Source organism: Strix aluco, chromosome 4 (assembly GCF_031877795.1).
Source record: "Strix aluco isolate bStrAlu1 chromosome 4, bStrAlu1.hap1, whole genome shotgun sequence".
Lineage (NCBI taxonomy): Eukaryota > Metazoa > Chordata > Aves > Strigiformes > Strigidae > Strix > Strix aluco.
The window spans coordinates 37299911-37313328 of NC_133934.1; the positions used below are offsets into that span (position 1 = coordinate 37299911).

Here is a 13418-nt window from a genome sequence, read left to right on the forward strand (position 1 = left end):
GTGCCAGTTCAACATGCATTACAGAACCCTAATACAGTACAACCCTGAATGAAGTTCCCTGGACCTGTATCATTTACAGTAAATTAAATGTTCTCAGACATAATGTCATGTAATACAAGATTCTCCACTGTGAGCCAGAGGGGGGAGAGAGAGAGAATGAATGCATCCCTGCACACGCTCTCTCTAAGGAAAGCCGGTATTTCTGAATGATAATGAGACATTGTCCAGTGGAGAGTTGACCATGTTCATTGCTACTGCAGTTTTTACTTAATGAATGTAAAGAACTAACTTCAATTCAAGAATCTGTTCTATATAACTTACTTATCCTAAGACTTGTCAGTGATTGATGTGAACTTTATACAAATTGCAATGATTTTACATTGACAAAGCTGTAGCAGCCATCTGTTTCTGCAAAGAGCATACAAAGATATAGAACAGCAATAAAAATTAAATAAAACACTGGTCTGGAAAAGAGCTTTGTTAAAAAATGTATTTTCCAATCACTGAAACACATGGAAAGTGCAGAGACAAGTTAATCTATGTGATGTACTTGCATACTCTTACAGACAAAATTAGAACAGAAACACATTCAGAATATAACCTGATTAAATATTTAGTTCAGTCCTGAGCATTTGATATTTAATACAGTATAAACATAGCAATAGTAAAAAAAAAACCACCTTAATTATTTGATTTGTGTTCTATTACAATTTCTGCTAAACTTTGCTCATTTGGCTAAATATTCCTGTACCAGTAATATTTAGATTTTGATATATGCAATTGCTGTGACATTGGTACCTGGAAATAGAACTAATTACATTCGTTATACCCTGCTGTGCAGAGTAAATTCCCCTTCAAGAGCAATACTTATTAATTTTAAACCAATGGGGGTTTATTTGTATGTGTGATTTTAGCTTATTCTATTGAGTGTTTCAAGTGTGAATAATCTGAATTAGTAAAAAACTCCCAAAACTCCAAACCCAGAATTGTTAAAAGCTGCCTATATATATGTTGAACTTTACCAATTTGGAAAACAAGAAGCATGAATATGTTTGTCTCTCATTTTTAAATGAGCTTTGCAAGCTATAAGCCAGCAATACTTAAATTTTGACCTCACCTCATGCTTACAAATCAGAAGATAATACTTTTTTTGAAAATTATTCAATATGTGAGGAGAAAGAGCTTATCTGGCAAGAATTTAGACAGCTCTAAATGTTTTTCACAATAGCATCCTTAATGTAAAATATTTTTATGGCCAGAACTGAACTATATTAAACAGAACATAAATAAGACTGTAAATAAATAAAAGAAAAATCATAAAGTACACCTCTAAACATAATTCTACAAACAACTTATATAATCAAATTGAGAAGTTGAAACTGTCAACCTTCATTTCACCTCTACATTAAATAATTCCAGATTTGTTTTTTTAAAATTGACCTTTCAAACATGAATGTTATCTCAAACCCAAGAAACAAAAAACAAATGGGGCATTCATAAAGGATGTTCAATCAGTCATCTTGCCCAAAATAGCATGTTTGGCTATACATTTAAGTGAACTGATGTATGTGTGCATAAGAAAACCCTTGGGTGTTACACAGACCTCTCATCACAGAATTGTCACTTTGAATTTAAGACAGCTGCTACCATATTGTGGTTATATTTGCTTCCATTTTCTCACCAAGTAATTATAGCCTTTTTGAAAGACAAAGTCCATGCATATGCGGCTTGTTGCTTGGGGAAGAAAACTTTAGCCAGTGAATTAAATAAATCTGAGTGCAACATATTAAGTAGAAAATGAAATACTTCTGTTATCTGCAACGTCCACCTACTTAGACAGTACCCACAGAAGAGAAGACGCCAACTGCTTTTACCAAGACAGGGTTGCTTAAACACCTACATCTAATGTTCTGGACTTCTGACAGAATGCATCCAAGTTGATGCTTCTTCCTAGCTGGCTGCTTCGCGTAAGACAAATTTGAAACATGCTGTTTACATAATACCTGTGCATCTTCAACTGCATACAGGGTCAAAAATGTTATTTACTGTATTGAAATATGTGAAGACTTCTAGTCAGGAGCTCTTCTTTTTTCAGAAAGGGTTTACCTTACCAACAAGACTTCTGATATCTGAGTTAGCATGTGACATATTCTTCTCCTGGTACAAATACTTTAATGAAACATCTTCATATCTGTAAACCTAACAAACACTTTTATGTATTCTTAGTTGGCAGTAAGACAGCCTCTAGGATAAAAGATTAACATAGAGAAACTGTCATTTTTGAGTGTACAGTAGATATAACTACTCCAATTTCAAGGCTGGTATTATGAATGTGATTCAGCTCCCAGTTCAGAAAGCAGCTGCCCCTTTTGGTAGTCTCATAATAAGTTTTTAGGGTTACTTGTCTGCCTTGCCTTTCTCACTCTCCCGCAGATGCAAGAAACCTTTTAGTGCAGGTTAAAGTACTGTACATTCACAAACCTAAACGCCAAACTCTGTCTCTTCCTACAAAGTATTAAAAAACAAAACCAGAAAAAAAAAATCTGTTTTCAGAAAAAAAATTCCAATGTGAGTGATGAATCTAATTAGCAGCTGTTGTGAGGCAGCCTTGATGTTTTGGAAAGGAGCTTACGCTTGTGGTTAACTTTAAACTATAAAAGTCACACTCTTGTACAAAAATATTGCATGGCAAAACAGCCATCTTCACAGTCTGCTCACATGAAAATAGTGAAAAGATAAACAATCTTCTGTTGAACGTAATATTTCTCAACACAGTGCAGTTCAACAGGATACATGCTTAGTACTGCCTTTGTTCCTTTGATCCATCTTTACAAAATAAAAACACACATGCAATACATACAAACTGTACAAAATCAGCATCAGTATACCAAAATTAATCTACTTTGGTTTTCTGGTTGTTGGGTGGGTTTTGCCATTTTTTAAGCATACAATTCAATTCACTATATTTTACAAATAAACATATCAATAGTGAATGTAAAACAGAAGATCTTTAAAAGCAGGTCACTGGAACTACAAAGTTCATCTGAAAAGAGATGAACAAGTGGAAAAACACTTCAATGAAAATGCATAATTATACATCATCAGCTGGAAGGGCTGGTATACTGATCTTTGCTCTTGTGAAGTATGCTATCTTCTCCCTGAAATTAGAAAAGAAAACAAGTTATTATTTTACTATTTATGGCATGACTCCAATGTCATCTGCTGTAGAGTTGCTAATGTTACAGCACAGTTCTTTAAAATATAGGTTTGGAAAATATACAGTGAAGAAAATACACAGAATTTATTTACAACAAATGTAGCACTCTGACATAATTCCCTTCTCAGGCAGATTTATGTAAAAAGCAGCTCCAATTTAGAAAATGAAAAAAATCAATATTTCATTAATAACTACAATGATGAGACTGAAATATTGATCTAGTCACTGAATTTTCTATGATACTTCGGGGGGGGGGGGGGGGGGGGGGGGGATAAAAAGGCAAAATAAAACACTTTATCCTGACTTGGGAAAAGGCGAGGGGGGGTGGGGGGGTGGAATATGGCTCTGAGCAAGACTCAGAGAAGCAGAATTGTCAACCCATTCTCTAGTTGCTTCCCCTGTGCTGTTACCATTCCTGTCTCCTATGAACTGAGAGATTACTGGAGCATAACAAGTTTACACAAGCTTGTCTGCCAGCAGCCTAGAAATCAGATGATAAGTACTGGGGACTTAAAAATTAAAGCTCAGGTGGGTCATTCTTCTTGAGAGCTTCAAAAATTCCTCTGTGTGATTAGTCTGTGAGGCCACAGCACTATAACAAGTCCAACTAGCAGGGCTTGTACCGTTCAGCCGTAGGAGGTCACTATTTGTCCAGTAGACTAAACCATGTTTTCCACTGGAAAAGCTCGAGTTCCTATGAAAAACAGTAGTTCAGAGCAAAATCAACCATGTAAACTGGATTCCTCAGCTATATAAGATAAAAGGAGAATGGAGCCTTACGATACCTTTCTTGCAGGGGCATGATGTCTTGAGCACTATTACATGTACCTATAAATTTGGGCAGCAGTCTGTTTGTAATGACTGTTAAATGACCAGCACTGACCAAAATTGTCTCAAGACTTGCACAGAAAGTGGAAACTGTATGAAGATGTTCTGAATTTCATACTGAAAATAAATAGCTCAGGTGTAACACTTCTTTGCTGAGGAACCCCTTTCCTTTCTCTCTTGGTTTGATTCTGCATCACTTACTGCAAACCATAACTGTATGTGCCCTACAGGCCCCTATTTGCTTATGGATTTCTCAAACTGCTCACAACAGACGGGGCTAAAAAAGGAAAAAGTCCTCATGCTTATTAGCAGCTGACTTAATTTTTCTATACCGGAATCAAACTTTAAAATCATGTGTGTCAAAACAGATTAAATTAGCTTATAGTACTGTTTCTATGTGGAAGAGTAAGCACTGTATTTTCAATCAACAGTTTAATGTTTATTTTTATACAGAAGTGTGGCCTTCAGGCTGCTAGCCTACCACTTACTGTCCAGCCTTTTAGGAATTTAGACCAGTTAGAATTAAGGTTTGAGACGGAAAGTGTTCATTCTGGCTTATACTAAGCAAGAAAACTTGATTAATTGCTTCATGTAATCAGTTGCCGTTCCCACAACCAAAAGGAGGAGGGAAACAAAAAGGAGGAGGGATTCAAGATCTTTCTTGAATAATAAGCCTTGAGCAAGGCACAAAGCAGTGGTTAATCGGCTTCCTGATGAGATGTATACTGTTCTGCTTCTCCTTGAGGGGCCATTTGCTTCAGGCACCTGCCATTATTTAAAGCCCAGTGTCAGTCTACTGTGGGTGAGGGGAGCCATGGCAATGGTCACACCCATGCTTGCCCACAGCAGATGCTATACAGAGGTCTGAAACTTTTCACTCTGCTTCCTCACCACCGCAGCTCAGCTGACACACTGCCACCTCTGCTGCATGAGCGAGTTACCGAGGCCCAGTCCTTTGAAACTCCAACTTTGAGCTATGTCAGAAATGTATGATGTTTCTTGCAAGTCAAAGGCTTGGTGATTTTTGAATAATATTACGGGGCATATCCGATTAAATTTAGATATAATCCATGTTACTTCACTACAGTAAAAAAGAGCATGAAAAGCAGAAGGCCATACCTGAATGACTGCACCTGCAGTGGCACTTTCTGGCTCTGCTCCCGTAACCGGCATACATCCTTAGAAGCTTTCCTCATCAATTTCTCAGCACTTAAACCTTGTTTCTGTTCTTCTTTTGACTGTTCAGCCTGTAAATGGGAAAAATAACTATATTTTGCTAATAATGAACAACTACTAATTTCAAAGAAATGACAAAGTCTTCTGTGTCAAGCAAAACACTTGGCAGTGTTAGGTTTATGGTTGGACTCTATGATCTTAAAGGTCTTTTCCAACCTAAATGATTCTATGATTCTATGAAAATCTCTATACAAAGGGTCAGCAAGACAAAAGACTGATATCAGAAGCCTAAGCCATGGGCATGAAGTAAGAGCTTTTCCTAAAAAAAATAAATAAAGCCCATGCCAACACAGGTGGCTACTGGGAGTTGCAAATTTTGATCAGGTATTCCTTAGAGCTATAGACAATACCTAAATTTATATGAACAAATGTTGTCTATCCACATATCTTTCTAGATCTGTGAGCCAGGGATTCTCTTCCCATATAAAATACTTTTATTTCTTAATGAAAGCTCTCAGGAAAGTTGCCTATACCTACTCTAAAATGACAGACAAAAAAAAAAATAGAGAAGGCATGCTCTCAACATACACTTCCAAGTTTTGTTGACTTTGCTAGCAAAGTTAATGTTCATGAACTTTTGTGCTTTTATTCATGACAACACCTGTTTTGCATGGGAAACTCTGCATTGTAGAGGCGTAAAAGCCAAGGCAACACCAGTGGTAACAAGATCAAGGATCTTTATTGATATGAATGTTGTTGAGCAGCTACATACCCACCAGTAAGTTACAGTATTACCGTACCTCAGTATTGTTGGTTCTATTACATGCGTCTCTACTGCCACATCTACAGGACAGTCACAGCTGTACCATCCACCGTTTCAGTGACAGACTGCTCTTAAGAGTCGTGGTTTGTTTTTTAAAAATAATTTGCAGAGCAGCTCTCTTTATGTGGGCAGTCACCGGGATTTGTTCGACAAGTGGCCACCACTCTCATGCAGATGAGTCCCATAACACACACATTATCACCCCCATCATGTGTGGGGTGCATGGCATAGGCAATGCCATCTTGTGTGTGCACTTAGCTTCATTTCTAGACTGCAGGGACTGTCAGACAAATGTTATTTACTGTATTTTGAATTCTTCCAGCCATCAAAATTTAATAGAAGCAGTTCATGTTCTTGAACAACTTTTGAAGTTCTTTAGAGGTTAATTTTTGTTGCCTAACTTTAGGCACTCAGACTTGAAAATGCTGTTCTGTTACCTCAAATTAAAACACACACCCAAGCCAGAAATAGCGATGTTCAAAGCTGGTTTGTAACTTAGGAGTTCATGTCTCCAGTTCTGAATTCAACCCAGTAGACTCCCAAACAACAAAACTAACTAATTCAAAAAAGTTAGTCCATGCTATCAGTTTCATACTGGGTATTTATAGAAATCTGTTCACAGCAGGATAGCGGTACCCTCTGTTGAAACGCACTCCAGTGTTTTATATGAAAGTGTCTTTACATGAAAGAGCACCACCCTCTCAGAAACTCACTCAAAATCCAGTCAGCTTATACTGCTGTTAACTTCTTCAGTTCCCAACTCCAAAATAGCTATGATTTTGAAGCGAAATTAATCTGTAAATATTGTTTTCCTTACTAGTTCGTGAACATAAATTTGCAAGCTACAACTGGTAGTGTCTTAATTAATTTTACATATGTCACTGGCCATATGTTTTATCAGCTCCCCTAGTTAATATTTATAATAAAAGCACTAAACGGATAATTCAAAGTTTTCTAATTTTATCTTTTCCCTAACTATATACGATACTCTTGTGCCTACTGCATTTCAGGTTAATAGCAGAGATGACTTCTTTATTTTCATACTCTCTATTACCATATACTCCTTCATTTTTTTTTTAATTCTTTTAATTTTTCAGGATGCTCTCAGAGGAACTTTGATTTCAGCCCAATGTCTCTAAGAGTACGCATGTGAGAAGGTATGTATATGACCAAGTTTATATTTACATCATGTTTCTTGAGTGATTTATAAAGATAGTGAATCTTCCATCTATATAAAATACAGAAAAGCACACTAATACATTGGTCATACATTCAATAAGTGCCAAAAACTTGGCACTTATCTGCCAAAAGTAAGTGCCAAATAGGAATCTCTGTATCTGCACTTAGCTTAAACGTGACATAAGACACACTATCAAAATTAAAGCTGAAACACTACTTTCTGTCTTGTTCTTCAATGTTTTTTCTATAGTAGAATGAAAGTCAATCTTAAGAAAAACTTAACTGTGCTAAACACTAACACTGGCACAAGGACATATTTGTGGTATTAATGACATAGTTACAGATTACCTCTACATAGAAGGTGTACTGGAAAGAAATAAAGATGATCTTTACAGATATTTACAGGAATCCTTTTTGGACATACACAAAGAGGAAGTACTTCAGAGGACACTAGGTGTCTGAAAACTAACTTGTATGAGGATTTAAGACTCAAACTTTGAAATACTGTGTGATTTCTCACAAAAATGCCATCTAAACAAGAGAAAATGTTTCTGGTGCACAGAATTACCTACTGTTTTCTGATCTGCAGGTATTAGTGGGCTTTACATACTTGTACTTAGGAAGGTGTGGTAGGAAGGGGAGGGAAGGTACGGAGTCTCTGCATTTGGTTTCAAACAGAGTAACTGTGTGTTAGCAAGCAGCCACTGATTTTCAACATCCCCCATATCTACGGTTTCATTTTTCACTTGAGACTCTCTCAATTTCTCTGGCACTTCCAGCTGCTGCATTAGTCTGCACGATTATAATGCCTACAGGATCTAAAAAATAATCTATGACAATGTTCTCTAGGCTGCTGTGTTTTGCTAACCCAAGAGGAAACACTGACAGCAGAATACAGCATTCTCAGGGTTGTTTTGCTCCACAGGGGAAGGCTGCAATGATTTTAAGGGTAGAAATATTTCTAGAAACTTTCTAAGTGCTCTTCAAAGAAGTGGAGTGGCTGTAATCATTGTTCTGACTTTTTGCCTGGAAAGAAGGACTTAAATGCTGTGCTGCAGCCTGCATGTATTTTAGGAATGTATATTATTGCACTTATTCCTCATCACAATGTGTGTCATGGTGTTGCTCACCAACACCAGGGATATAAAATATGACAAACCTATCTGCTGCCTTGAAAGAGCCAATTGAAATAAGAAAGCACAAACCCAAAGAGATTAAATGTTGCAGAGACACACTCTTTTCTAGTGGAAACAGCTTGAGTGGGAGTAGTTTTAAATTAAATAAACAATTTAAAATTATCATTTCTATCCTGCATCCAGCATGAAACTATGAACTTCTAAACAAATTTAGCTATGCTTCTTTCATATAAGCTACAATTTTTACAGGTTAAAACTTACAAAGATCAAATTCATACAATGAATTCACATGGTAAAAAAATCACAGTTACACCGCATGATGTTTAAACATTGCATTGTCTTATTCCATTTTGCCCAAGGGTTTTTTCAGAACGCTTGTCAATGCTCAGCCTAAACTCTGATATATTTTATAGCCATTTTAGAACTCCACTAGCTACAGCCAACAGCAGATGCCAAGGAAAGAGAGACAACACGACAGAGGACAGAATAGGGCATAAACATAGAATTGGGAGAACATACTGGGGAAAAGTTTTGTTTCCTAAACAATCAGACAGTCAAGGAGTTCTGGAAGTGATACTGTTACGGTAATGACCTCTGATGGATTTTTCTTCCATGAATTTATCAAACTGCTTTTTGAACCTATGCAGACTTACAGTACTCAATGTTCTGTGGAAAATACTTTTACAGTTTCTAAATGCTGTGCTGTGTTTGCTTGCATTTAACCTGCCACCTCTTCAATTCCCTACTTCCTGTATAATGAAAGACAATTAATTGTTCTCCTCCGCTTCAATCATGATTTTATAGACTTCAGTTGTAGCTACTTAGCCACTCCTAACATGGAAGCTGTCTCCTCCTCTGACCATCCTTGTTGATGCTCTGTAGTCTTATTAGCCACTTTGAAAAGGGGAACAAGAACTGAACAATGTTTACGTTACAGGCATAACATGTATTTATATCATAAAATTGAATGGTTTTGTTCCAACTTCTTTTCTTAGTAGTTTCTGTCTTATTTGCTTTTTGACATCTGCTGATCCCTGTGATGTTTTTGCTGATGTTTTTGTTTCTTACATCTGGAGTACCTCATTCCTAACATCTAACTCAGGGCTCAGCTTTGTCTGTGATCCCCTCCCTCCTCTACACAAGACTATTTACCGACATTTAGCTTTTAAAAAACAAAACGACAAAACCGACAACTATTGCTTACATATTAGGAGGTCCTCTGCACCTTGTTAAAACTGTTTTCCATTTTTACTACTCTGAATAACTTACGTGTCATCAAAACCTTTACCTCTATCACCCACAAATAGCTAAAGAGTACAAATCCCTGTCACTAGCAACATCCCCTCATTGAAAACTGACGTATATTGACTGACATAGATGGGCAAGGGAGCTCCAGAGGGCATCTACTCCAACCTCCTGCTCAGAGTAGGTAAAGCTAGAGCTTGCTACGCAGGGTCTTGTCCAGTTAGGTTCCAAATACCTCCCAACTGTGGAGGTTGGGGTTTTTGTTTGGTTGGGTATCTTCCTCCCCTAACAACCTCTCTAGGCCCCTAATTCTAGTGTATGATCACCCTCACAATTTAAAAAAACCAGTCGCCTCAAAACATAACAAAAACTCCACAACATCCAACTTTTTAATGTATCTTGTTGGAATTTTCTGTGTTCCAAATTGTTACTGTTGCCTCTCACTCATTCTATCTTGTTTCTTGTCTTTTATCCACATGAGGGCAGTCCATTACCTTATGCAGTTTAGAAATAGTGCATATATACTTGTATTGTTTTAAAGAACTTCACAGAGAGAATAGAATTTGGCTTTACTTTGCCAAAACTAGAACAAGTATGTCCTGCATAAAAGAAATAAACCACAGCGGAAGTACTGCCCACGTGCCCCTACCACTGCAAGTAATGGTCATTGCCTCTCTCTGTTACAAACATCTTTTGGCTGCAAGTTCTGTGCAGACTGCAAATCAGCTGATGCTGAAGGACAAAAAGCATATGCATGTCTGTAGCAGTATGGCTGGGACGTGAGAATTTCAAATTAACTTTTAAGTAAATGCTATTTTACTACACCAACCGTAACTTACTTAAAATAACAGAGCTTCTACTCTGAATTATTGAAGTATTTAGAGGGCACTAGAAAAATACTACCTCAAATTCTAGGTTTAAATGCTGTAGTATTGACTAATAAAGAAATACTGTTTACACTATGTAGTTCAGAGGTGTAATTACTCAAATGTGAGCTTCTATAAAAAAATCTTTAACGTGATAAGACAGAATTCTTTAATGAATTTATAGAAAAAGTAGGGGCATATGCATATTCACTCACACAATATCTGTATGCTTCTCATACCTGTTTTTCAGCCTGTTTCAAGAGTTTCTGGAATCGTTCATCTTCTAGCACACACAGGGGAAGGTCTGTCTCTCCTCTACCTTTCATTTCCTCAAGCTTTTGTTTAAGATCCCGCAAGGCCTGAAGCTCATCATTCAGACGATTCTGTCTTGTGCGTGATGCCTGGAGGTCCAGCTCCAAGTCAAGGGAAGTGCGTATGGGGCACTCTTGCGTAGCTCTTCGCATGATTGGTTGGCAAACAGGCTGAATCATTTGGGAAACAGAAGAATAAAAATTATTATCTAGAGAGGCTAGTGTAGGGTTTGACATAATGCAGTCAGAAAAGCTCAAATATTTTTTGTTTTTCCTTAGCAGAAAGCTGCTATGATGAGATCCATGTCCAAAAAATTCATCTATTCTGGAATTTTTCTTCAGTCACTAGCTAAAAATAAATGCAAATGTTTCTCCAACGAGGTGTGTACAATGATATATTTACAGGTTAAAAACAAAAAAAACATTCCGATCCCCAGGACAACACAATGCCAGGAGACCAACACTACGCAGGCTTCCGCATAAATTTTAACTGAATTACTTATTTTTGCTTTTTACTTTTGCATTTGCTTTTTCAAGGTCTAAGCAAACACCTAATGTTACAAACTCTGTAAACATACATTTCTTTAGTGTGTTTCATATTATTTACTGACCTTTCACAGTGACTTTTTGCATGAATAAGTTGGGCAGAAGCCATCCCAGACTCTTCAGTATTTCTTTCTTATGCCAAATCTTAATCCTGCTACCTGGTAACAACCCTTCCGCAGAAGATTTTTTTAGTTACAATCAAGATTGAAGTATAACTCTCTCAACTTATGTAAGAATGAACTCTGTGCAAGAGACATACAATCTTAATCTCTTGTCCTTCAATCCTTTTGTTACTAACTGTCAGAAAAGAATACATTCCCTTTACGAGGACATCTGAATCCTTGAAATTTCCACCAAAATTTGCTCAAGATTTATGTTGCTGGTGTTGACTTTACACAGCGTAAGCCACCTTGGGTCACTCTGTAATATTTGGGTTCTTTAACCCAAATCCCTTTGACAGTAACAAGCTTAAGTTCAACAGTAAATGCCATGATGCTAAGCACCAGTGTCTTGCTGCTGGTCTCAGCCACAACTAGAACAACAGAAGCTTTACCGGTGGGGGAAGATGTAGGTCTGAGACCACCGTGTTCAACCTGAAACTACAGGACTACATGTGGTACTTGCATTGCTTTTGCTGAAATACTTGAAATAAAGCATATTGTTGAAGCCATTTGTTATTACTTCTCTCCCCATGCTTTGTTTTAAACCATGTCCAGGTAACGTAGCACATACCCGTTTAACTCTTAGGCTCCGCCGTTCTGTGGCATTTCTCACAAAGAGAGACTTTTTGGCTAGTGTTGAGCTGTCACTGTCACTTCGATTCAACTGTCAAAATGTACATAACAGAGATATAAAGCACATTCATATACAAATACATCTGTATTGATATAACCAGTCAGGAAACCTCAGTGTTGATATACATGTACGTCATTCTTAGTATAAAGTAAAAATTTTTTCAACTAGAATAAGTGTCTAAAATTCTATTCCTAAACCAAAGACAACTATTGATCTTACTGAATAGCAAGTAGACTCTTTAGGAATGCAAGGAAGGTAACTATGGTTATTAAGTACTGCCAGATAACTGTCTGGCTGCAGGTTATAAACTATGGATTTCATTTACCTGGGGCAGGCTTTTAACAAATTTACTACAGGGAAGATAAATTACTGTAGACGTGCACCTGTCCAACAAACAGTATTTTTGTATTATTATTTGTAACAGGTATAGGTGTGCCTACAGCTCCCTTCAGAAGCACTTTCTGCTTCTCAAAAATATGCACCACAGCTCAGCAGTAGTTTCTTCTTAATTATAGCATTAGTTCCACATTCATCAGTGCAGACTGATTGTTAGATGCATCAGCATGCGTGGTGGTAACCTTCAGAGAAAACAGAAGCATCTATCTGCAGGATATTTATTTCACCTCTTCAGAAAACGACAGACAAAAAGAATCATTTTGCTAACATTTCAATAACCAAAGCTAGAGCCCTAAAGCATGCTTACACAGAACTGACTGGGAGTTGGGGGCAAGAAAGACAACCCCTTGCAATATGAATGCACCTCTCAAGAGGCAAATCGGTGTCTTCACCACGGAGCCACTACTGGGAGCTCACCCCTGGATACTCACAGGTGGCTGTCATCACTGATGTTCTTTAAGCACTTTTCAAGGGAGATTTTCAAAGGCACCAAGAGACTTTGGGTCTGTCCTTTAGGCCTCAAAAATCTTTGTGTTTGCTGTAACATCATATGAGAGTAGGTGCTTTCTGAAAGCTATGCCATCTCTTCTGAAGATGCTGCCTGCTCTTAGCTGGCAATTAGCCAGAGTGTACCCAGCCGGTGCTTTCCTCTAGTACAGCGCCACAGAGCAAACAAGGCTGGATATGCTTGGGGTGCAAGCTGGGGACTAGGAATAAGGAGACCCGAGTTGTTCAGCCCTTTCCGTGGACTTGGATTCAGTTACAGTGCCCACTCTTGATCCCCAAGAGTGGACTACAAGTATTTCTGAAACTGCAAAAGATTCATCTGTGCAAACAGGGGTTTTTCCTAGGGTACTTTTCTTCCAGGCAATACTGTACACAATGAGAAAGAATGGTTAT

The 13418-nt window shown here is 37.6% G+C and overlaps 1 protein-coding gene and 1 long non-coding RNA gene across 3 annotated transcripts in view; one reads left to right on the forward strand and one right to left on the reverse strand.

Annotated features, from left to right (window-relative positions):
• Positions 1-10785, forward strand: part of LOC141922819 (uncharacterized) — a 50512-nt gene extending 39727 nt beyond the window's left edge. The window contains exons 2-3 of the long non-coding RNA XR_012623097.1: positions 7142-7201; positions 10721-10785. This is a non-coding gene — a long non-coding RNA (uncharacterized LOC141922819). The remainder of the gene's footprint in view (positions 1-7141; positions 7202-10720) is intronic.
• Positions 477-13418, reverse strand: part of WWC2 (WW and C2 domain containing 2) — a 105605-nt gene continuing 92663 nt past the window's right edge. For both annotated transcript variants that reach the window (XM_074822764.1, XM_074822765.1), the window contains exons 20-23: positions 12060-12152; positions 10710-10952; positions 5165-5292; positions 477-3158 (exon numbers count right to left, since the gene is read on the reverse strand). In XM_074822764.1, coding sequence (XP_074678865.1) covers positions 3092-3158; positions 5165-5292; positions 10710-10952; positions 12060-12152 — 531 coding nt within the window. In that variant the 3' untranslated portion in view covers positions 477-3091. The remainder of the gene's footprint in view (positions 3159-5164; positions 5293-10709; positions 10953-12059; positions 12153-13418) is intronic.